At 50.4% G+C, this 25,239-nt stretch overlaps 2 protein-coding genes across 2 annotated transcripts in view; one reads left to right on the forward strand and one right to left on the reverse strand.

The window, feature by feature from the left end:
- Nucleotides 1-25,239, reverse strand: part of COPA (COPI coat complex subunit alpha) — a 307,095-nt gene that overhangs the window by 151,328 nt on the left and 130,528 nt on the right. The window lies entirely within an intron of this gene.
- On the forward strand, nucleotides 987-24,628 carry SART1 (spliceosome associated factor 1, recruiter of U4/U6.U5 tri-snRNP). Its single transcript, XM_063316564.1, has 20 exons — nucleotides 987-1,412; nucleotides 6,182-6,236; nucleotides 7,489-7,544; nucleotides 8,273-8,399; nucleotides 9,321-9,426; nucleotides 10,502-10,579; nucleotides 14,151-14,250; nucleotides 14,434-14,579; nucleotides 16,214-16,420; nucleotides 16,700-16,821; nucleotides 17,997-18,175; nucleotides 18,475-18,605; nucleotides 18,791-18,961; nucleotides 20,088-20,198; nucleotides 20,557-20,644; nucleotides 20,812-20,902; nucleotides 21,657-21,792; nucleotides 22,074-22,163; nucleotides 23,559-23,680; nucleotides 24,424-24,628. The coding sequence occupies exons 1-20, from the start codon at nucleotides 1,052-1,054 to the stop codon at nucleotides 24,440-24,442; spliced, it is 2,496 nt and encodes an 831-aa protein (XP_063172634.1). The 5' UTR covers nucleotides 987-1,051; the 3' UTR covers nucleotides 24,443-24,628.

Raw genomic sequence — 25,239 nt, forward strand, 5'->3', positions numbered from 1 at the left:
ATTTTCCACTAATTGAAGAGCCAGTGAAGCTCATTAGTGATTGGAATAGCTACAGTAGTCTGCTGCAGGAAAAAAAACCCAAGACTTGTGGTTATCTTACAGAGAACAGAACATTTATTACAGTAATTTATATCTTACCTTTCAAGGTAAAATCCAAAGCCCCTTACAAGCAATATATTCTTGATTAAAATAGTCTGTATTATTTAAAAATAAACCTCTAGGATCCTTCCCATGGGGCAGTTCTCTCTGACCTCTCTTTATTCTTCTTCCTTCATCCCTTTTAAGCAAAGGCTTGACCTGTTAACGATTGAAAGAAAAAGCATGTAACAAGATTAATTAAGGTTATCTGTGTAAATAGTTGGAGCTATTTACAGCCTAAAGAAAGCACTTAGAACAGTGTTTCTCGGCTTTAAGATGTAGGGACTTTAACTCCCAGAATTCCCCAGCTAGCATGCTGGGAGTTGAAGGCCACACATCTTAAAATAGCCACCTCTGAAAAACACTGACCTAGTGTATGGTTCAAAATAGTAAAGGGTTAACCTAGTCAAGTAATCACTCTGGTGGTTTCAACCAAAAAGGCAAAGGGATGCAGAGAAAGGAGGGGATGGAAATGGGAGAGAGATCCCACACCTCCCCTGACTCCTAAAGCCAGCATTTCTCAACCTTGTCCAGTTTAAGATGTGTGGACTTCAACTCCCAGAATTCCCCAGCCAGCATGGCTGGCTGGGGAATTCTGGGAGTTGAAGTCCACACATCTTAAACTGGACAAGGTTGAGGAACGCTGCCTAGAGCAGAAAGAAAATCCTTCTTTCAAGCAACTCTCTGCTCCAAAAGACTCAGCGCAGACCTGAAGCAACAAGAAGGCGTCAAGCCTTATCCGGCCCGCGCTTCGGAACCGATGGTTACAACCAAAAGCCGCGGGCGGGCGGTTTTCCAGGCGGACCGGAAGCGCCACCCTGGACCCGGAAGTGGCTTCCCGGCGACGAGGAAGCGCCGTTCCGCTCGGCCTCCGCCGGAGTAGCCGCCATTTTCTCCGCGCCCGGCCGCCGCGATGGGCTCCTCCAAGCGGCACCGCGACCGCGGCGAGGCCTCCGAAGACTCCGCTCCGCCCGCGGCCTCCTCCTCCTCCGGGGGCGGCGCCGCCGCCTCCTCCTCCTCCTCCTCGTCCCGCCACCGCGAGCACAAGAAGCACAAGCACCGCGGCGGCGGCGGCGGCGGCAACGAGCGGCGGAGCAAGCGCAGCCGGAGTCGGGGCGAACGGAGCGGGCGGCGGGGCGGCGGGGACGAGGCCTCCGCGTCCTCCTCCTCGCGGGGCAGCCGCAGCGCCGCCTCCGCGGGCCAGGACGCCGAGGCGGGGAGGCGGAACCAGCGGGAGAAGCGCGACGACGGCTACGACGGCGCTCAGGGCTCAGGTGCGGCGGGAGGGCGGGAGGGCGGGAGGGGCGGGGGGTCTGCCTTCCGACCGGCCTTTCTCGCGGGGGCGGCGGGAAGGGGCAGGGGGTCGTTGCCATCCGCACGGCTTGGATGTTAGCGCTCATCAGCCCTCAGTGGTCGTTCTGAACCATTGGTTCTACTTACGACCATCTGCTAAGCAACCGTCGGAAGCTACGACGGCGCTGGAAAAGTGACTTGCTAGTGGTCCTCGCACTTATGACCATCGCAGCATCCTTGTGTCACGAGATCAAAATTCAGGTGCTTGGCAACCAGCGTCTCTTTACAGTGGTTGCAGCATCTCGGGTCACGGGATCACCACCTGCGACCTTCCCAGCCAGCTTCCAACAAGCAAAGTCAGTGGGGGAAGCTGGATTTGCTTAACGACCATGTGATTTACTTAAGGGCCACGGTGATTTGCTTAGAGTGGTAAAATCGGGCGTGACTTGCTTAGCTACAAAAGTTCCAGTCCCGATTGTGGTCATAAGTCAAGGAATAACTGTATTTGATTTATTAGATTCACATCCCTCCTTTCCTCTTGTTATCCCACGGTGCCCTACAGACCATTGTCTACAGCAGTGCTTCTCAACCTCGGCAACCTTAAGATGGGTGGACTTTAAATTGCAGAATTCTGGGAATTGAAGTCTGCCTTTCTTAAACTGGCCAAGTTTGAGAAACCCTTGTCTAGAGTACCAGGAGGTAGGTTGGCTGAAAGGTAGTGACTGGCGCCAGATCACTTGGTGAGCTTCGTTGACTCAAGGTTCTCCCCACCTGCCATTCTAATCCTTGAACAAAGAAGAGACTTTAGGACATTGCAGGATGGTTGAGTTAACATCAGATGGTATTAAGCAGTTGCTCATTTTTAGCATAGTTTGTTGACATCGTTTGTAATAGGTTCCTTCGTATCTAGGCTCTCTTTTTTTTTTAACCCGTTTACTTGTGTCCGATTCTCGGAAACTGCCTGGACAAGTCCCTGCAGTTTTCTTGGCAGGTTTTTCAGAGGTGGCTTGCCATTGCTTCCATCCTAGGGCTGAGAGAGAGGGACTGGCCCAAGGTCACCCAACTGGCTTTCATATCTAAGGCAGGACTAGAACTTGCAGCCTCCTGGTTTCTAGCCTGGGGCCTTCACCACTGCACCAAACGGGCTCTCAAGTAACCGCAGCCTCGTTCAATTAAATAATTTGATTGACAGGCTATGCCCAAAGGATTGATGCCTTGTTTTTGTAGGTACTTCAACTGCCCTGCCCTCTCCTGATTTCAGAGTTACGAGAATGACTTCTTATGACTTCTTTACTTGCATTTGCCCCTCAGGACACTTTGGAAAAAACAGGGATTTGGCTTGGGGTCAGGGACGAATGGGTAGAAGGAAAAGTGACTGATGGAAGAAAGATCTCGGTGTTGCCATAAGGCAGGATTAGGGACTGTAATTGCAAGGAAGTTGTTTCATGTTTTTCCAGTCACGTATAATTGTTACTATTCTGCATGTAGATTTGGCTCATCCCTGTTTGTGCTAACACATGAGTTGTCTGGCTCGTGAGGAAAGTGTTCTTACGCATATGAGGCACATGCAGAGCTTTTACTTGTAAGTGAAACCGCCTTAGCTGTAACACTGATCATCCCGGAGTGTATTTCATTCAGATGCCAGGTTCATGCCACATGCTTAATCTTGAACTTGGGTTAACAAAACACGACCACTTTGTTCACGACCACTATGTTCGCACAATATGCAATGCCTAAATAAATAAATCATATTATCGCATAACGTAGCATCCAGCAGTCTGGCTATCCAAACCAATTTATTTGTGCAAATCCAGTTGGAATCTTTGCTTCTGAAAATGACCATGCTCGGTAGTGACTAGACAGTGCAGAAGTTGTGAATCCCCATGTGCAGCGTTTAACTCACTGGAGATCCCCTCCTGCTAACCCCCAGTTGTTCTTTAGTTTAATCTTTACTGATGCATTTGTACTAAGAGCACAATTTGGGGTTAATGTTTTGGTACACATTTTAATTTAAAAAAAGCTTTAAAAATGGAGGGAATGCAATTACTTTGGGTGGGTGGGTGTTGTGTGTGCCTTCAAGTCATTCTTGACCCTTGGTAACATTTTTTGGAAGTGATTACTATTGCCTCCTTCCTAGGATTAGGGTTAGACCAGCCTTTCTCCACCTTTTGACCCTGGAGGAACCCTTGAAATATTTTCCAGGCCTTGGGGAACCCCTGCGCATTCAGGCTCCAATATAGGCCAGAAGTTACAACATTATTATATTCGTTTCTTGGGTAGGCCTGTACAGATGCATGAACAGTGTTCTTAAACTAAAAATAAAGAATGAAACTTACCTCTAATGTGAAGTTGCCTGAATTGGAAATGATTTTTGAAATAAACCGTGTTCTCCCAGGGAACCCCTGGTGACCTCTCGCGGAACCCTGGTTGAGAAACCCTGGGTTAGAGAGAGACTGACTATTCCCTGCGAAATGTGCACTCTCCCCTGCTTCTAAAGAAGGAAAGGTTCTAAAGAAGGGGTGGCATATGTAGTCGTTGCATTTTTCTGAATGTTTATTTAATGCTCCACAACTGCATAACATTTGAGAAAAACTGCCTTTGGACTTTGCTAACCCATACCCAGCTTCCTAAAGCCTTAGGCAGAGAAAAGGCCTGTATAACCCTGTTAATTAAAATTATTTTAATTCTTTCACTTAGAAGTGCCGTTGTCATTCTTAGATAGGGCAGCATAGCAACCAGAAATCATATTTCTTTCTGCTTGCCTAATTTTCACTTTCTCAGAGATCAGTTGTTCACCTCAGCAACTCCTGCTGTGAGTCATTACATTTGTTATGCCCTTATGTATAAAAATTCTCATGAATTCTTGATCAGGCGAAGGAGTGCATATAAATGCATGGCACTTTCTCACTTTCTTTTCCTGTTAAATTAACAGTGACTTGCTTCTGACTTAAGATAGAGGATTGTGGAGTCCTGGGTGCTCTCTGAGCCTGGCTGTTTCCTTGCAGACATTTCATTGCCAGACTAGGCTGCATCTTCAGTGCGAAGAGGGAGGGGGCCTTGCTCTCTGTTTATATACCGTGGCTTGCCCTGCTTGTGTTGGGGGGGGGTGTTGCGCTCTCCTTGGGGGTTCCTTGACTGGGCTGCTGTTTGCTGCTTGGTTGATTGACTGAGTCAATAGTTCCTTGATTGGGGTGTATTGTGCTATTTGATGGTTCATCTGGTGTTAATCCTAGTTTGATTTTTGCGTATTTGGGTGTTGATTGCTGGCAAGGGAGTGTCCTGGTCTTTCGGCTTTTCTCTTGTCTCTTCTGAATGGCGTGTAAATGTTGTTTACCTCTATGTGTCTGTTGATGGCGGCTTGGTCTGAGTGCCAGGCTTCCAGGAATTCTCTGGAGTTTGGCTTGCTTTAGGAAGCTCACAGTTTCCCAGTTGAAACTACGATTGAGTCTGTCCATAGTTTCAACTGGGAAATTGTGAGCAAGCCACAGTATATAAACAGAGAGCAAGGCCCCCTCCCGCTTCGCCCTGAAGATGCAGCCTGGCCTGGCAATGAAACGTCTGCAAGGAAACAGCCAGGCTCAGAGAGCACCCAGGACTGCACAGTTCAACGCTGGGCTACAAATACTCGCTTCCATAGAGGATTTGCTACAATCTTGCATATCATCACATTTTGAAGAGACACAAATTGAGCTATCTATAAATATTCCTGGATGTTATTTGTCTCCATTGCATATGCTATTAAACTTTTTTTTTTTTTTTTTTTGCATTAAAAACTATGTTAAAAACAATGGTGGAAAATATTTATCTTCCCCCATGAGCCAAATCCCATAATGGGAAAGCAGTTTTAAATCATACGGTGGTGAGGATGTGGTCAAAGGGAGTTCAGAAAAGGGAAGCAGGCCACTGGGTGCGTGTGTGGTCTGGGGGGAGCCATTAGATGGGTAAACTTACTGTATTTTCACCGTCGTCTTCTCTTGCATTGGTGACCACCTCTGTATTTTTTTTCTTAAGTTCTTTTTTTGCTTGTGATGTGGCTGCATGCTTACATGCACACATCTATATTAATGTTCTCCTGTTGTCAACTAGTTCCCTCAGAGATTTGTTTTGAAGTAGAAAAAGTGGAATATATATGTTTTCAATAAATGATTTTTTATTGCCAGTCATTATGGCAGAAAGAATTCACATTTGTCGTCTTAAACGTATTCCGTTTTATGAAAGTTCCGGATTGTATGGCAAGATCTAAATTAACAGAAAAAGTGGATTTGAGAGTTTGAGCATCCAGGTGATATTATGTGTAATCAAACTGTGATGTGCTGGATCTGGTAATTAATTAAATTGTTGAAGAGGTTGCTGAGGAGAGAATATTGCTAGTCTTTAAAATTGGATATTCAGATTGTATTGTAATTTCTCAGGTATCACACCTGTTCCTTCTAAGTCAGTGTTTCTCAACCTTGGCAACTTGAAAATGTGTGGACTTCAACTGGCTGGGGAATTCTGGGAGTTGAAGTCCACACATATTCAAGTTGCCACGGTTGAGAAGCACTGTTCTAAGTGGATGTATCTAAGGTGGCAACTATGCAGACCATTTTTTCTCTTCAGTCTAAATAATTCTCAAAACATCCTATCCTTTGTCCCAGAAAATGTAAGATCTGAATGTTATGGGTATCAAGTTGCAAAAAAACGTCAGATCCTTCCCAACTCACAAGGTTTACTTTGTGTTAACTGATTCCCTGTTTTTATTCCCAAACAGCTGCTAGCTCAAAGTCTACCTCTGGAGATGCATCGCTCAGCATCGAGGAGACCAAGTGAGTGGATGAGACCAGGAAAGGTTATGCCTCTTCCTGGAGCAAGAGACCCTTCGAACGGTCACTCATGCCCTGGTTATCTCCCATGTAGACTACTGCAATGCGCTCTACATGGGGCTACCCTTGAAGAGTATCCAGAAGCTACAGGTGGTGCAACATGCAGCTGCGCAGGCGATCTTGGGTTTCCCAAGATCAGCACACATCACTCCTTTGCTCCACGAGCTGCATTGGTTGCCAGTATGCTTCCAGGTTCAATTCAAGGTGTTGGTTATCACCTTTAAAGCCCTATATGGCACGGGTCCAGGTTACCTAAGGGACCGTCTCCTCCCCATCACATCAGCCTGTCCCACCCGGTCATGCAGAGAGGGCATGCTGTGGACCCTGTCTGCAAGAGAATTCCATCTGGCGGGGTCCAGGAGGTGGGCCTTCTCTGCAGCAGCCCCTGCCCTTTGGAATATCCTTCCCCCGGAAGTGAGATTGGCTCCCTCCCTCCTGGACTTTAGGAAACAGCTAAAGACCTGGTTCTGTAATTATGCCTGGTGCAGGAGGGAGAGTAGCCATTCTTGGGGGTGGTTAGTTCCTTAGAAGGACCCTGCTCTGCGTGCAAATCACAGAGAACTTCCAGCCATCGGGGTTTTTATCATATTTATTTTATTGTGTATTATAGTGTTTTACAGTTTTATATTTTTATTTATGTTTTACTGTAAACCACCCAGAATCCCTTTTGGGAGATGGGCGGTGATAAATGTGATTGATTGATTGAGAGAGAGAGAGAGAGATAAAGTGGCATTCCATATATGTGCAATATATTCATATATATTCAGAAATATATATGTCTGATATTCCTCTTGCAGCTAATCCCCTGCAAGCTTGAGTGTACTGCCCTGGATCAGGCTGCAGGGGCTGGGCAGCAGATTCACACGGGGCTTCATTAATGGGTTAGTCTGGGGTTAAATTGGTGGGGGTGTGAGGAAGAGACAAGGGAAGCTGAGCCTGCTGTCTGCACTTGGGAAGGCAGCTGTGGCCAAGCAGAAACTCTTCCCACCTCCACTTCCTCAAGTCTAGGCCCAGTTCATTCTTTTTCCCAAAAGGCTGGCGGAACAGCCTTGGATTTTCCCAGAGAAATTTGTTAATTTTTAAAAAAAGCTCTTTTTATCTCCTTGAGAACTGTAGCAACATACTAAAGAGATTCTGTTCTTTGGCAGAGCAGTGGGTGCAGAAGAACACATGTGTTTTGTTTTTTCTCTTATAGTAAACTTCGAGCTAAACTTGGGCTGAAGCCTCTGGAGATAAACACAGTCAAAAAGGGTAGGTGGGCTTCAGTATTCTGTGCCTGAATTCTGTGGAACTGATTCAATAACTGATTTATTCCCGTGCGGTAGGAAGAGATGGTTCTTCAAAGCTTGCAGGAGGTGTTTCTTGGAGTATTTTCTCTGCTTTCTCAGCAGCTATTTAGCACATTGTTTTCACCAAACTGGCAACAATTTTGTGTCTGGGCTGGATCACTTCATCCTGTTTACCCAACAATTTTTTTTCCTGATAAAATATGTAAATGGCGTCCCGAATTGCTAATTTTCCCTTTTTAACTGCCCCCTTTAAAGTGCAACAGCAAGGCCTTAGTAGAAAACAAGGGCGCAGCTGTTCAGCTCCGAAACTCTCGACAGACAGTTGGAGTGCTCCGTATCCAGTTTCCCGCTAAGTGCGGCCCCTCAACCCTTTGCCCTGCGGTGTAGAACACGAGCTGAGTTCACAGAGCAACTGAGCCAAATGGGATTTCCTTGTCTGGGGGGTGGGAGGCTGAATGGGCGAGTGAACGGAGCCACAGTAAACCTTCCCAGGGCGAGGCATCTCCTTCCTTGGCTGCTGTAGAAGTAGCGATGCCTTGATTTTTTGTCCTTTGGCATCCCCAGGACCTGTGGCCTTTGCAGCTCGGGGCTTTGGCAGTCTTGGGCCCAGCTTCCCCTTCGCGTTCACCGAAGCTGTTCGGCTCAGAGAAAGTGGTTGGTATTCACTTCCTTCTCCTCCTCACTCTGCAGAAACAGGCAGCAAGGAGGACCCTGTGGCTGCTGAGGTCATCAACCCAATTGTCCTGAGGCAGCGAGAGGAGATCCGGGAGAAGCTAGCAGCCGCCAAGGAGAAGAGGCTTCTAAACCAGAAACTAGGGTACCTTTTCAGCTGTTTTGCCTTCACTGGCCATCCCCAGCTGGCATGCTTTGATTAAGGGTGCAAAAGAATTTCACTGCCAGTTTCTTTGGGAGCAGAATTTTGCCCCCAGAAAGGCTTGGCTGGAGATGTGCTAGGCAGAAGCAGGGTCCGAGCAGCATCCACCCTTTCCTTTAAAAAAAGGGGGACGGGGGGGAAGACAAGAAGTCTGCAGAGAGACTGCGGGATTACGGTTACTAAGCAAGGTATGAAGTGGTGGAGAGATTTTTCTCCACCTTCGCTTACCTTTCAGAAAGCCAGTTGTGCTTACCACTGGGCTGTGTTGTGCTGCCTTTCTCCTTTCATCGAGTGCTTTGCAGAACAAGCGCGTGGCGGAACGTGGCCATTCCGCCCTACCTACCGGGATATTCCAGAGAGGAGAAGCATTTGCATGGACTTTTCCAAACAGAGCTGGATATTAAGGGTGGCGGACCTCTGACTCCTTCACAGCCTCTGTCTGTCCCCCTTAGTCTGGTGAACGCTGGTTTGGATTTTTTACACAAATCCTCAGCTCTCGGCCCGCCCTCAGAACTGCTAGGCCAAAGCAAAATGGGCTTCTGAGGATCCACCCATCCTTTGGGAGCTGTAATCCAGCACGTCTGGAAGTCACTAAGGTTGAAGGTGGGCTGCAGCCCTCCCCGGGGCTCTTGCAGAAAGCAGCTGATTGAGGAAGGGGCAGGTCCGTCGGTGCTTCGCTCCAGCTGCTTTCCTGACCAGCCGACCCTCAGGTGTCCAGTTTTGCCGACTGCTTAGAAACTTTACTGTTCGAGTTCTGCTTCTAAATCATTTGGCTTAATGTACGTATCCTGTACTGCCCTCGAGGTCTGTTTTCAGCCCGAGGAGCAGGGCTTCTGTCAGGGACCTGTATTTTCGTGCCTTTAGGAAGATCAAATCACTTGGCGAAGATGACCCTTGGCTGGATGACACGGCAGCCTGGATTGAGAGGAGCCGGAAGCTGCAGCTGGAGAAAGAGATGGCTGAGAAGCGGGTCAGTGTTGGTGGCGTCCGACGTTAGGTCCAAAGTCTCGAAGCTGCCTGTGCCTTAACTGAGGGATCAGTGTCATTCAGGAGTATCAGATCAAATTAAATCTCTATTACTGTCATAGGCCACTATAATCAGAAGTGTCAGTTTCAGCCATTCCTGAAGGACTTGGTGGGCAGCATGTTGTTCTACACCTTGGATAGGGCGAGGACACCAGGATAGGTCAGCTGTCTGCCTCATGACCAAGGACTGCTTGCGTATTGCACTCCCCCAAATCGAATGCATACCTTTCTTAGTATGTTCAGTAGTGGTGGTAGTATGTATGAATGTATGTATGTGTGTGTGTGTGTGTGTGTGTGTACGTACATATATGCTACCTGAGGGACCACCTCTTCCCCGTATCATCAGCCCGTCCCACCTGCTCACGCAGAGAGGGCCTGCTGCAGACCCCGTCGGTAAGAGAATTCCGCCTGGCAGGGTCCAGAAGGCAGGCCTTCTCTGCAGTGGCGCCCGCCCTTTGGAACATCTTGCCCCCGGAGGTGAGATTAGCCCCATCGCTCCTAGCCTTCCGGAGGAAGTTGAAGACCTGGCTCTGCCGCCGGGCTTGGGGCAGGGAGGAGAATCGACATGCTTGGGGTTGGCTGGTGCCTTGAAGTGCCCCTCCTACACAAGGACTGAAGGAGACCACAGCCATCTGGACTTTACTTATATTTGGTAGCAATGTGAAATTGTTTTATAGTGCACTTTTACGTTGGAATTTTATTATCTATTTATTGTTTTATTATTATTTTGTTGTAAACCGCCCAGAGTCCTTCTGGTGGGAGGAGATGGGCGGTGACAAATTTGATAAATTTTATATCTATATAGATATAGATTTAGATATATAGCGTATGATGAGTACATGACAAGAGAAAGGCACATACATACACGCAGTCCACACAATTATATACAGAAGTTCTCCAGGGAGACAGCAGTAGCCTCATAACTGGATGTCCAATCCAATTTATTTAGTCAATGGCCAGCAAAATCATGCTCAGAGTAGCTACTCACTGTCCCTCGTGTTTGTTCATTCCCCAAACAGGCCAAGCTCCTGGAAGAGATGGATCAGGAATTTGGCATCAGCAGCCTGGTGGAGGAGGAGTTTGGGCAGAAGAAGAAGGTGAGCGCTGGGGGTCGAAAGGCCCTGGGTGACCCCTCCTGCCACCGCTTTTCTGGTTACGCACAAAGAGGTGTGCCAGCAGCAAAGGGAACATCTTGGTAAAGGGTCTTAATAACAGAGACCTGCAAGTCAGGATCTTCCTTGCTGATTGTGGCCTTGACATGCCAGTTTGCAGAGGACCTCCTTTTTCGACCTCCTCAGCATCTGAGGTTTACGTGACTTCTACACATGCACCTCCTGAGGGGGGGATTTCTGTAGTTTTGCATTGTGTATATCCCGTGTGCTGTTTTTCAGGTACATTGCCCACCAGGAGGCACTATGTTACGGGAAGTCCTTGCTTAACGACCACAACTGAGACCAGAATTTTGGTTGCTAAGTAAAGCAGTCATTAAGCAAATCTGATCTGGTTTTATGACCTTTTTGTGATGTTCATTAAGCGAATCACTGTGGTCATTAAGCAAACCACATGGTTCCCCATTGATTTTGCTAATCACTGTGGTCATTAAGCGAATCACGCGGTTCCCCACTGATTTTGCTTGCCAGAAGCCGGCTGGGAATGTTGAAAATGGCGATCCCGTGACCACGGGATGCTGTGATGGTCATAAATGCAGACTGGTGTAATGGTTGCCCAGCCCAAATACTCAGACTCACAAGAGGTTGCTAAATGAAATCTGATTTATTAGGGAACTTAGGACAAATACAGAGAAAGCTGAGAATGAACAAAAGCGCGCCAAATACAAACTTAAACCCCTCGGTGCAAACGTACCCCGCCTCCCTGCCAGCAGCCCCGCCCGTCCCAGGTGCTGGCAACCGTCAGAACTGCTAGCCTGGGAAAGTAACCTTGAACACAGGAGATAACCCAAACACATTCCAAAAGCACAGCCAAAAGATAAACCCCTCTCATCCTCCCGTGAAAGATGAAACACGCATTCAGCTAATGACATGCGAAACGTTACAATGTATCAAAGACATTGAAACGGTGAACATGACAACTGGTTACCAAGAGCCCAAATCATGATCATGTGACCACGGGGACGCTGCAGTGGTTGTAAGGGTGAGCACTGGTTGTAAGTTGTTTTTTTCCCAGCACCGTCATAAGTCTGAACCATCACTAAATGAATGGTCATTAAGTGAGGACTACCTGTACCGATTTCATCGATTCTCAGTAAAGATGAAACTGGAGGTACCTCAGTGCCTCCAAAGGGTCAGTGTAGCTTTAAATAGAGGGAGATCTCCTTTCTCATCAGTCATTCTCCTGCATGGAGGAAAAAATAGGTAGACCATGAGGAGATAAAGTTTAAGGGTGTGCAAACTCTTTAGAATGTAAACCCTTCAAAACACTTCTAGAATGAACAGAACAGGCTGCTCCAAATGTAAACTTTATAGCCTCAGAATGTTTTCCATTACTCTTAGGATGTTTTTTCCTAACGTCCACCCAAAATCTGCTTCCTAAAAATTTAAATCCATTGTTTCTTGTCCTGTCTTCTGGAACACCTTTGAATTGCTCTCGCTTCTGCATGACAGCCCTGGAGAAACATGAAGACAGCTGTCATGTGTCCCCAGAGTCTGCCTTGTTTCCTCAACTCTTCAGCTTGCTAAATCAGTGTTTCTCAGCTGAGGCAGCTTGAAGGTGTGTGGACTTCAACTCCCAGAATTCTGGACTTTTGAAGTCCACACACCTTCAAGCTGCCAGGGTTGAGAAACCCTGCTGAATATACCAAATGCCTCCAACTTTTCCATATACTTTTTTTCTTCCAGGCCCCTTACCATCTCCGTTGCTCTGGACATCTTCAGTTTGTTAATGTCCTTCCCGAAAGGTGGTGCCAGAACTGGACATAGTATTCAAGGGAGGGTCTAACCCACGCAAGCTAGACTGAAATGATGACTTGTCCTGATCTTGACAGGACTTTTTGTTGATACAGTCTAGGCATGTATTTACTTTCTTTGCTGGTCCATCCCACTATTCCCACATCTTCTACCCCTTCAAGCAGCTTTTCTGTACTGGAGAGCTGTTCCCTTTGTCTCTTCAAACTTCCAGAAAATTTAACTGTTGGCTGGGCCACTGAGAAATGTTTGAGAGCTTCCAGCAACTAATTTATTATAGAAAAGCTGAGAAGCCGTTGTGAAAGAATTCCAGGAAGTGCTGAGTATGGAACATGAGTTCTGTTCACAATAGCCAGTGTTCGGATTCCTTGCATCTCTTTCTTCTGCCCACTCTATGTAAAGGCCCAGAAACTCTTCTCTTATGGGTGGGAAATACAATGTCCATCTGTTCCTTGTTTGATAACAGCCTGATCGAATATCTGGCTGTTTGTTTTTGACTTTGTGAGAACTGACTTTTGCCCCTGGCCAGTGTTGGCTGAGTTTTATTTCCAGCAGCTCTGTCGGTAGTTGAAGTCCCCTGTTAAGTCTCTCCTCCCTGGAAGTTCTATCATGCGGTCCCAGGGAGTATCCCCCACTTCTCCTGGCTGCCTTGCTGAGGTAGAACCTACCTTCACAATACTATTTTGCGGGGGGATAGTTTGTTGTCCCTCCTCCTCTGTATCCTTACTCGAATACCCTCAACTGGACCCTCAAGATCAGATTCCTGGATCTTAGTAGATAAGTGCAGGCATTCATATATAATGCCACCCTTTCCCCTCCTTTTGCCTGGGATAACTTATTTTTATAAATTATACCGGTGTTTCTCAACCATGGCAACTTTCAGATATGTGGACTTCAACTCCGGCAAGGCTGGCTGGAGCATTCTGGGAGTTGAAGTCCACTCGTTGCCAAGGTTGAAAAACATTGAGTTATACCCTTCAATGCTTGCATTCTTACTTAGGAGTTTCATTCCGCTGGTTTCAGTAATTCCTACTATTTTCCTTCCTTCATTAATACTTCTTGTTAGTTTCTCATACTCTTTGCATTTATGGTAGTCCTCACTTAACGACCACAATTGGGACCAGAATTTAGGTCGCTGAGCGACATGGCCCTTAAGTGGATCACATGATCATTAAGCGAGTCACGTGGTTCCCTATTGATTTTACTTATCAGAAGCCACCTGGGAGGGTGGAAGATGGTGATCATGTGACCGCGAGATGCTGCAACCATCATAAATGTGTGGCCATTGCCAAGCGCCTGAATCGCGATCACATGACCGCAGGGATGCTGTAACAGGCATAAGTGCGAGGAACGGTCGTAAGTTGGTTTTTTCCAGTGCTGTCATAACTCCGGATGTTTACTAAACGAACGGTCGTTAAGCAAGGACTACCTGTACCTTGCCCACTTTTGCAGCACTGCTTGCGGTCAGTTGGCAATAGCACTGTTCAGCTTTGGGGAGCTCTTTCTCCCAACGAACATCAGCAGCTGTTGCAGGTCGAAACACCAGAAGACAACCCTGGCTTTTCAGATGATGTGTTTTTTGTCCACTTTTCTCTGATCCTTTTGCAAGGACCCGCCTCTTTCGGGGGAATCTTCTCAGCATCTCCGTGACTTGCTACAGCCAATTCCAGCACTCCCCAAACCGGCCCTTTGCCTCCACGCCTCCCCTGGCTCTTCTGATGCCTGTTTCCACTCTTGTCCCCAGCAGGTGAGCTACGGCGCTCAGGACTTGAAAGGCCTGACCGTGGAGCACACCATTGATTCTTTCCAGGAAGGGGAGACGGTCATTCTGACCCTCAAAGACAAGGGTAAGGACAGCATCGGCGCTACCTTCCCCTCCGGGCCTCTTCCCTGGCTGCGGGTGCTGACCCGGGCTACGTGTGGCACCTTCGTACACATGCCCGTCCCTCGCCGCCTCCTGGCATAGCCCACCCTGGAGGGGCAGTCTTCCCCAACTGCTGTCCTCTTGCTGACAACCGGCGTCCCTTCAGGCGTCTTGGAGGAGGTGGGCGGCGACGTGCTGGTGAACGTGAACATGGTGGACAGTGAGAAGGCCAAGAAGAACGTGGAGCTGCGCAGGAAGAAGCCGGAGTACAAGCCCTACGAAGACGACGAGAGTGTGGACGACATGGTGGCAGTAAGTCCCCCTCCCTCCCTCTCTCCTCCCCCGGGGCCCCCGGCTCTTTGCCCAGTGGGACCGCGTTTCCTCCCTGCTTACGCCGGGGTTGCCAGCTGAAAAGGAGGGTGGCCCTCTTGGGGAGACACAAAGAGAACTGCGAGAGAAGAGCCAGGCTGTGCGGCTCGCTAGCGTCAGCCCCGGAACTGTGGAAGCGTGGAGTTGGAAGGGGCCCAGGGATCTGCAGGCAGAATTAACGGGTTTAAGTGGCAGCCCCCCGGATTTCATTTCGATGTGAGGAACAGCTTCTTGAGGGTGTGATTTGTTCAACCGTGGAACAGCCCACCCAGGGAAGACCAGCGAAGCCATCCTTGAAAGGGGGCCACCCGGCCCTGGCCTCTCCTTGAAACCTCCAGCGGTGGAGAACCCACAGCTTCCCGGGGCAGGCTGCTCCGTGGCAGAACAAAGCACGCCGTCAAGAAGATTTTCCTCGTGTCGACATGAAACCTGGGGGCTGCCCCTTAAGCCCCTTAATGCTGCTTGCAATTTCCTGTGGATCGACTGTGGCTTCCTCCCCTGGTTGTGGCTTCCTTGGAAGCATCTGGGAGAAGCAGGGCCCTGATGTCCAGCGCGGCTTAACCCAGCCGGGCTGTGCTCTCGGCAGTCCGTCTCTACCCGGGGATGGCCGGGACCAGCTGGGTTTGGGCAGAAACGGGAGGGGCGGGGGACGACCGGCCAGAAGGGAATGGCCGAGGGAAGGAGACACGGCAGCTGCCCCGTTGGGCCCTCCGGGAGTGGCCGTGAATGCAGCTGACTTGGTCAGTGGCAAGGGTGCTGGGAGTCGGGGTGACCAGACACCCTCTTCCAGAAGCAATAAATCCTGTCGTGACACAGATTTTAACAGGGGGCAGCTTGTGCATTATACCAAGCCATCGCTGGACAGACCACATTGGGCTAAGATGGAAGTAAACCACATTACGACCTGCTTCTTGCAAGAGGTCATACAGGTAGCCCTCAACTTACGACCACAGTTGGGACTGGAATTCCTACCATAAGTTGTTGCAGTCCTAAGTCGAGTCACCGTGTGACCAGAGCCAATTTTATGACCATTTTTATGGTGGCCGTTAAGCAAATCATGGGTTGTTAAGCGAATCACCACAGTTTTTAAGCAAATCCAGCTTTCCCAATGGGTGTTTTTTGCTGGAAAACAGCAAAAAATGTCGCAAAGCATGGTCACGTGACCACAGGAAACTGCAACTGGTCCTAAGTGTGAGCCGGTTGCCAAGTGCCTGAAATGCGATCATGTGACTGCAGGGGGGGTGCGACATTTTGAGACACTCGGAAGTGCTTCACAGGCTGTAAAGCACCCGTTCCGAGGCCGTTGCAACTTCGGACCATCATTAAACAGTCATAAATTGAGGACTACCTGGATATAACATGGGTTGTTTAATTTGGGTGTACAGTGTGAATCCAGCCATCGTGGTTTGTAAACATGGTTTCTGGCCGAGCCTGACACGTGAGCCCGGCAAAGCCCCGTGTGCAAAGACAGGCCGCCTTTCTGCAGCCGGGTCTTTGGAGTCAACAGGCAGAGCCCCTTTTGGAGAGCCTGGCTGACTGCCCCGGGTCGCCCCGGGCCCCTTCCTCTCTCCCCCCAGTTCAAGCACAAGAGCGTCCTGTCCAAGTACGACGAAGAGATCGAAGGGGAGAAGAAGAAGTCCTTCAAGCTGGACTCGGTGGGGATGGCCGATGGGTCGTGGGAGCGGGAGCTTCAGCACATCCGGGACAGCCTGCACACTCGGGCCCAGACGCTGGACACGCCCAGCCTCCACCTGGCCTCGGAGTACTACACCCCGGAAGAGATGGTAGGGTAGCTGTCGCCGGGAGGGCGGGGGAGGGCGGGCCCCCAAGGCCGGTCACTGGAGGAACAGCCCCAGGGCCGGGGGGAAGGGGGTCTGGCCCAGAGGGGGGCCCGGGCCGCCCGGGGCTCCCCTTGGAGCAGCGGGGCTGGGAGGCTGGTGCAGACGGGAAGCTTTTGGTACCCGTGGGGTGCAGACCGCAAGAGGGGGCCCGGGCGGGTGAGCAGACAGGCCGTTTTGCCCCGACTCTTGGCCCGCCTCTCACACGCCCCCTCCTGCCTGCAGAGCACCACATTCAAGAAGACGCGGCGGCGGGTGAGGAAGATACGCAAGAAGGAGAAGGCCGTGAAGGCCGACGACCTCCTGCTGCTGTGCAACGAGAACAGCGAGAGGGACTTCGGCTCCCGGTGAGGGCGGGCTGCCCAGCCGCTGGTGGGAGGGGAGCGGAGAGGAGCAGCCCCGGGGCCTGCCGCTCTGAGGCCCTGCCACTTGCCGGCCGTAGCGGGCCCGCTGACGGGTGAATTCACCCATTTTCGGATTTGGCGCCCCGAGACTTAAGACAGCCCCACGTGTCTGCTAAGCAAGTCAGACTTCGGTGCAGCTGCCGCAGCTTTCCCCACCCAGCAAAACGTGTGTGAACTCCGCCACTGTGCCGCTGGCCTTTCCTGCCCGCTGTCTCATAAAATGAAGTTTTAAAGGAAGTTCAAGGCCTCGCTCTATAAGTTTTACCAAAACCAGCCAACTTTGAGTGGTTTTTCGATTTCTTCATCAATACTCAGCTTGTTCTAACACAGTGATTTATTTTATTAGTGTTTGTGAAGGTTGAGGATTCAGCATAATCTGGACCTGACCAACAGGTTCATCTTACTGAAAAATGGGGGGCGGGGGAGACCCTTAATACATTCTGAGATCCAGGGGAAGCAAAGGAAAACTGAAGAAACTTTCTCCATGGTTTATTTCGACTTCCTGGATGTTCCCGAGGGCGATTGTGGGGTTTATGAATGAACTTTCATTCTACTCAACAGGGACAAAAAGAAATACACTGTCTCTCTTCGAAGTGTCCTGAATGGAATTTTTTTTTTTATTAGTACTTTGTAAATATAGAATGGCACAGTCTGTAGATCTGTAACATTTCTATTTATCTGAATACACAGGAAAATTTTATGAGGCAGAAAGCTGGAAGTTGTGTCTCCAGGCCATTCCCTCCCTCCCTGACACGCACGCAAGCACGCACAGGAATGCTTGACTCACGCAGCTGTGTTCACACAAACTGCTGAGCCAGCATGGGTAGAAGTTCGGGTGGGAGCTCCTGGCGTGACGTAGGGGGGATCTTACTCTCTCGGCCAAGCCTGCACTGCAAGACCGTTGCGTGGCCCTTGGAGGAGGGAGTGTTGGGCGTGCCCCCTGACCTTCGAAGGAACAGCCATCTAGGCTGGCCCATTTTGGCCTTGCGGGTTGTGCAGATGCCACCTGAGGGACTTTACCCACGAGCAGCCCCCGGTCTTGGTCACGAGAGGGAACCCCCTCCTGGCGGACAGTCCCTCTTTGCTGGGCCTGACTGACCTCTGGCCTGCCTCCCTAGGACCCGGGGCCGGGGTAGACGGAGGGCGCCTGTGAAGGAGGAGGAGGAGGAGGAGGAGGAAGAGGAGGAGGAGGAGGAGGAAGAGCAGGGGTCCCCCTCCTGCAGGAACGGAGCAGGGGAGCAGCTGCTCCAGTCCGATGACATCCGTGTAGAGAAAATGGAGATCAGCAGCGATGATGGTGAGGCCAGCCGGACCCCCGAAGTTCAGAGGCTTGAGGGGGGGGAGGTTGCTCCGTTAAATCTAGATGGGGATGGGGATGAAGACCCTGTTGCATGGGTGGGAAGGAGGCTGTGAGCAGCTTCCTGTTTGGCAGCCAGTGCTGAACATGGCTGGTGTTTAAGCCAACCAGTAACTTGGGCTGGGCCTGAAGCGAAAGGGACGACCCCACGGGGGCAAAGAGAGGAGAGCGGAGGTCCGACAGCTGTGGAAACGGGTCTCTCTCTCCCCTCCTCGTCCTGCTGCCCGTCTGTGTCTCAGAGGAGGCCATGCAAGGCCTGGACTCCCCGGCCGTCCTGGAGGAAGACGAGGCTGAGCTGGAGCTGCAGAAGCAGCTGGAGAAGGGGCGCAAGCTGAGGCAGATCCAGCAGCTGAAGGACAGCAGTGAAAAGGTGGGGAATTGGCGGAAGGGCCAGAGGCTGCCCCTGTGCGGGCGGAGAGCAGGCGTCTTCGTGGGGCGGAATGGAACAACTGCCCATCCCACTGCCCCGAGGGATTGCTGAACCCGAGCACTCTGCCCCGGAGGTTAGCCCACGTTGCTGATCTCTCCAACCCCCCCCCCCCCAATCCTTCTCAGGTGGTTGAAATAGTGCGGACGCTGGGCCGGAGCCGGAGCCAGGAGGACGACGCCGAGCTCGAGAAGAAAGGCGCCATCGTCTTCAACGCCACCTCCGAGTTCTGTCGCACGCTGGGTGAGATCCCCACCTATGGACTGGCCGGAAACCGCGAGGAGCAGGAGGAGCTTCTGGTAAAACCTGGGGGGGCCTAGTTAGAGGGCAGTGCAGATGAGCAGATTTCCAAGAGGCAGGGACGGCGCTTCTCCCTCGTGCTTTTCCCGTTAGAACCACGGTTCTGTCTCCTGGAAAAAAAAAATCAGTGTTTATAGGTAGTCCTCTCTTGGAATTTCAATTGCTAAGTAAAGTGGTCATTAAGCAAATCTAACCAGATTTTACGACATATTTTGCAGCAGTCATTAAGCAAATCACTGTGGTCGTTAAGTGAACCATGCAGTTCCCCATTTATTTTGCTTGCTGGAAGCTGGCTGGGAAGGTCAAAAATGGTGATCATATGATGTGGGACACTCTGACAGTTGTAAATGTGAACTGGTTGCCAAGCACCCAAATTGTGATCATGTGACTGCAGGGATGCTATGACGGTTGTAAGTGCGAGGACTGGTCAAAAGTCAGGTTTTTCAGCACGGTCGTAAGTCTGAACCACTGCTAACCAAATGGTTGTTAAGTGAGGACTACCTGTAAAGCCTTTTTGTTCTGTGCATTAAACCATGATGTGCTTTAAGCGTTAAACATCCTTGAAAACACCACAGTAAATAAGCTGACACTTCATATTAAGCTACTGTAGTGAATGTGCAGCTTGCAACCCCCCCGCATCACAGCCAGCCAAAATCTGAGTTAGAATTAACATCTTCATGAGGAAGGGATGTCCTCTGTGTCACGCATAATTCTCAAAACCATCCTCAGCTAGAGCTAGAAACTTGAAGGTTTTTAAAAACAGATAACTTTGAAAGGGAGGGAGGGGAAGTGTCTGCTGAGGATAACCAGTGAAAAAGGTCGCAAATCATGGTCACGTGACCACAGGACACTGCAGCTGGTCGTAAATGCCCAAATTGCGATCACGTGACTTCAGGGGGTGTGCAGTGTTTTGTGACAGTCATAAGTGCGCATACAGGTTGTAAAGCCCTTCTTCTGAGGCCATCGTAACTTCAGACCGTCATTAAACAGATGGTCGTTAAGTGAGGACTACCTGGATTTCAGGGGGCCCACCTATGTATAGAAGCGGCGGTCTTCTTGCGTGGTCAGCCAGTGTCCCCCCAGCAGCCCTTACTCACAGTCTCCTTTCCTCTCCCCCGCTCTCAGGACTTTGAGCGTGATGACGAGATGTCGGCCACCGGGGGCTCTGACTCAGACGGCGAGGAGAACATTGGCTGGAGCACGGTCAACCTGGATGAAGAAAAGCACCAGCAGGATGTGAGTGGGGGTTTGTGCTGAAAGGGCACTTGTGCCCGTGAGGCTGTTGGCTGGGTGACATTGGCCTGGAGTCCCCCTTCCCTCCCCCGCCACCATTCTTGCTGGCAAAGCATTCGAATTAATCTGCCCTCCCCCCTGTCTGTGCACCCTCCAGATCAGTGTTTCTCCAATTCCGGCTTTGCTGGCTGGGGAATTCTGGGAGTTGAAGTCCACCCATTTTCAAGTGGCCGAGGTGGGGAAACCCTGCTCCAGATGTATGGCTTCAACTCTCAGAATCTTCAGCAATGGTCCTGCTGGCTGAGGAGATCTGGAAGTCGCGGTTGGCATGTTTGATTTGACTTCTTCCTCTTGTGCGCAGTTCTCAGCCTCCTCCACCACCATCCTGGATGAGGAGCCCATCGTCAACCGGGGCCTGGCAGCTGCCTTGATGCTGTGCCAGAACAAAGGTAAGCCGGGGGCTGGCCTACCACCCTCTGCAGGATTGTGCCTGGCTCAAAACGAGGAGAAGGCCCTGCCTCGTTCAGCCTCATCGAGGCCTGCAGACCCTCTGTGGATTAACCAGCTGCCGGATGAGTGGATTATGAGGTGACCGTTCTCCTTGCTGCTTCCCCAGGCCTGCTGGAGACCACAGTACAGAAGGTGGCCAGGGTCAAGGCACCAAACAAGTCGCTGCCATCGGCTGTGTATTGCATTGAGGACAAGATGTAAGTGGGGGAAGGGGGAAGGTCAGCCCGCCACCAAGTTCAGGGAGCAGAAATGGTCCTCCCTGGGCCAGGAGAAGCCTTAGCAAGGCAGGCAATCGATGATGTGCCCTGAGGCTGGCTGGCCAGGTCCCCTGGTACGCTGAGCCAAGTAAAGACCAGGAGCATACTAAGCTTTCTTAGTTTTAACCTTGGTTAGTTTTTTCCTGGCTTAGTGTGCTGTGCAAACCCAGGCCATTGATCAGTTTAGGATTTAATGTGATGCAGGAACCTAGATGAGATCCAGTTTGGTGTCATGGTGAAGGCACCTGGCTAGAAACTGGAAGACTGGGAGTTCTAGTCCTGCCTTGGGCACAAAGCCAGCTGGGCGACCCTGGGCCAGCCACTCTCTCTCAGCCCCAGGAAAGAGGCAGTGGCAAACCACTTCGAAAAACCTTGCCAAGAAAACTGCAGGGCCTTGTCCAGGCAGCCTCCAAGAATCAGACACGATTGAACGGATTAAAAAAATAAAAGGAACCTAGATAGTGGCTAATCTCTGGCTCCTAGCATCCCCCAGCTGAGGTGGGCCTGGCCTTTCCGAAGGCTGGCCTTGCGGGTCCTCCCGTTCTCTATCGCATTTTAGAAATGAAAGGTGCTTGGAGAGTGGGCCAGGCTGCAGCGAGCATGTGCTCAGTCACTTGCTTTGGCTAAGCCAGTGGGATGGCCTGGCCGGGGGCATTCAGGGTAACTGAGATGGCTGTGTTTTGTCACGACACAGGGCCATCGATGACAAATACAGCCGGCGGGAAGAATATCGGGGCTTCACTCAGGACTTCAAGGAAAAGGATGGCTACAAGCCAGATGTGAAGATAGAATATGTGGATGAGACAGGGCGCAAACTCACGCCCAAGGAGGTACTGGGCAGCCCCCCTCCCCACCCCACTCCTGTGTTGCTTTCCAGAGGAGGGTTGACATAACAGCTGGCAGAACCCATGTTACTGCTGCTATGGTTATTCCAAATTAATCCACTTTTATTTAAAGAAGCAGATTTTTAAAACTTCACAGACGCCTCTTTAATAAATCAAAATATTTTTATCATCATACCAGTATATAGACAAAACACTGCAGCCTTCTTCCTTTGCCCCAGTGCCCGCCCTGTTCACCTTTGACTTAACCTGCTGTGCTCTTGTCCCAGGCCTTCCGGCAGCTATCCCACCGCTTCCACGGGAAAGGCTCTGGGAAGATGAAGACAGAACGGCGCATGAAGAAACTGGATGAGGAGGCGGTGAGTAACAGTGGAAGTTCAGTCGCACAGAAGCAGTTATTTCTGCAGAGCAGCCTGTCTCACCCATCCATCCAGACAGCCTGTCCAATTGAAGATGACTTTGAACAGTGTTCAATTCTCATCTTTGTAAATTCAGATTAAAAGAGATCATTAATCTAAGCCAGTGTTTCTCAACCTTGGCGACTTTAAGACGGGTGGACTTCGACTCCCAGAATTCCCCAGCCAGCCATGGCTGGCTGGGGAATTCTGGGAGTCGAAGTCCACCCGTCTTAAAGTCGCCAAGGTTGAGAAACACTGATCTAAGCACGAAACGGTAAAAAAAAAGTAAAAATCAGGAATGCAAGAATCCATAGCCCAGAATTAAAACACCATTCCTTGCCAGAGGGAGCAGCTATAACGTTATGGATCCTGTGGCCTGATGAAACAGCCACGTTTTTATGGACTTTCTCGAAGCCACAGGAAAGGGCCTGTTTGGATATCCAGGGGCCAGCTATTCCAGAGGAGAGGGCTGTACCTGAAAGGGGACACTTCCATGGTCATTGCAGAAGCCAGTCCCTAAGGGAAAGGACCGGGAGAGAGCGAAGAGAATAAATAGAAGTGTCGCAGGGGTGCCTCAAGGACCGTCTGTAACTCCTTGAGCCAACACATTCTGGTCCTGCGGTAACTTCTAACTTCTCTTCAATGGCAGCAGTGCAGTAGTCCAGTCAAGAGGGGGCTGAGCGTGAGAGCGAGCCCTCCCATTCCCGGAGGGGTTGTAACAAGGCGCACAAGGTGACGCTGGGCCAAGACCCTCCTGGCCCAGCTCCCGTATGCTACTGAGCAAGAGCTGTGAATCCAGGAGGACCCCCAAGTTATGAGCCAGTTCTCTGCCCGGGGCATGACCTTGTCGAGAATTAAAGAAGCGTCTCTCCTGAGTTGGGTGGCCCAGAATCCCTCCGTCTTGCCGGGATCAAGGCCTCCTGCTCCTCTCCGTTCAGACCTTAGCGGCCCCCAGGCGCCTGGTTAGCACTCGGATAGCGTGCCTTACTCGGTCCGGGGTCGAGAGGTGAAGCTGAGGGCTGTCGGTGCACTGATCACCCTCAGTATTGTTGGCGTACCAACGAACTCTCTGACCCTGTGTTGCTGGAAGGCCTCGCCTGGCAGCTCCATGGAGACGTTGCATTATGTGCAGAGAGCCCCAAGCCCACAACTGAGGAGCTCAGGGCTCAGTCTCCCGCTGGAATCCTCCCTTTAGGAAGGAGGACCGTTGCAAAAACAGCGGCCCCCATCGTCGCCCCTCGCTGCGTGGCCCGCTGCTTCTACTCGCTCTTGAAATTTTCCCTGTGGCCAGTGCCCAGCCATCAGGGGGAACCAGGATGCAGAGAACCTTTTTTGCAATTGTCTCCTCTTTTCCAGCTCTTGAAAAAAATGAGCTCCAGCGACACCCCCCTGGGCACGGTGGCTCTGCTGCAGGAGAAGCAGAAGGCCCAGAAGACGCCGTACATCGTGCTCAGCGGCAGCGGCAAGAGCATGAACGCGTAAGGGCGCATGGGGAGCATGCGTGGGGGACTGGCGTTTATTGGCAGGCTGGGCACCAGGCCCCTAAGGAGAGAAGCGACGGCCTTCTCTGAATTTGAGTCATCGGTGGCTGGCTGGGCCTGCCTCGGCTGCCGTCCACGGTTTGTTCTCGTGTTGGCTCGTCATGGGGAGCCATTGGAAAACTGTTGGAAAAGCGCAGTACTTAGTGGTGCTTATGCCTCCCTTAATTTTGGTAAGGCATGAAAAAGGATGTGCGTGAGGGACATATATTTATAACTGAAATCTCCTCTAGGCATTCCTCTAGCTCAGTGTTTCTCAGCCGTAGCCGTTTAAAGAGGTGTGGACTTCAACTCCCAGAATACCCCAGCCAGTTCTCAGCCATAGCTGTTTAAAGATGTGTGGACTTCAACTCCCAGAATACCCCAGCCAGCTTTGCTGGAAGTTGAAGTCCACACATCTTTAAACAGCTACAGCTGAGGAACACTGCCCTAGCTTGGCATCTCAAGAGGTGCGTCCTTTCTACTCACCCTCTAAACCAGCTTTCCCAAATTAACATGCTGCTCATTTGTTGCGTCTAAGACCCCAGATGTGGTTCTAACATCCCTGGAGAGCACCAGCTTCAGGATGATGTTCTAAACAATTCTTAGCAGAACTCAACGGAAGGGGGTCTTTCCCGCTTTGGGTGGGCGGGGATGCCTTCCTGCGCCTCCTTCACTAACCGCGCCTCCTCCTCTCTCTCCAGAAACACCATCACCAAGTGAAACACCAGCTTCCTGCTGCTGGAGGGAAGCCTTTGGGAGTTCTGCTCGTGGTCTGTGCGAGGAAAGTCTCCCTGTGGGCATCGTGTTCATACGGGCCCGGGCTCACCGATGATCGGTGTGTATATAGTTGTGGAGCTTGAGTTTTTGAGCACCAACTTTTTTTTTCTTATCTGTAGCTTGAATAAAATGGCTGATTCCTCAGCGTTGGTGTCTCTTCTTTCTGGACTCAGTACAGGGATAATTTTGAAGTGTTTGGGGGGTGGGTGCAGGGAACACCTTTAATGCAATTTCCCCTGGGGATTAAATAAGGAACTGAAGCTTTCTCTTCAGCCTGGCTTTCAGTGGCCGTCTTCGTTGAGTGATGGATCACCCGACTTATGTGGCTAGTTTGTGGCACCATGTGTCATATGAACCCAGAAAACTGGGTTAATTGAATAAACTATGATCCACATAACCATGCGTTATGCAAATATATCCAGTAGTGTTTCAAATATATGCCATTCCAGATGACAGCTAGAATTCTCTCTACTGTATGTAGAAAACTAGCAAGTCAGGAAAACGGTTCTGGACTTTCTCCTGGATAACGTCCTTAAAGGATGCTGTTAATGCACCCCCTCAGTTGCCTCCAGGCTCCACATTTTGAGCTCTTTTCGCACTCCTTCATCCTGGACACAGTACTGGAGGGGGTTCTGCCCACAGTAGAATAAAACTGATGCAGCCTAAAACTGTTATTTTGTCATATCTGCAGGTATTATCACTGCTGGCTGACTTATTTTACAATCAACTAAAGAACTTTT

The sequence above is a fragment of the Candoia aspera genome, chromosome 17, assembly GCF_035149785.1.
Source record: "Candoia aspera isolate rCanAsp1 chromosome 17, rCanAsp1.hap2, whole genome shotgun sequence".
Lineage (NCBI taxonomy): Eukaryota > Metazoa > Chordata > Lepidosauria > Squamata > Boidae > Candoia > Candoia aspera.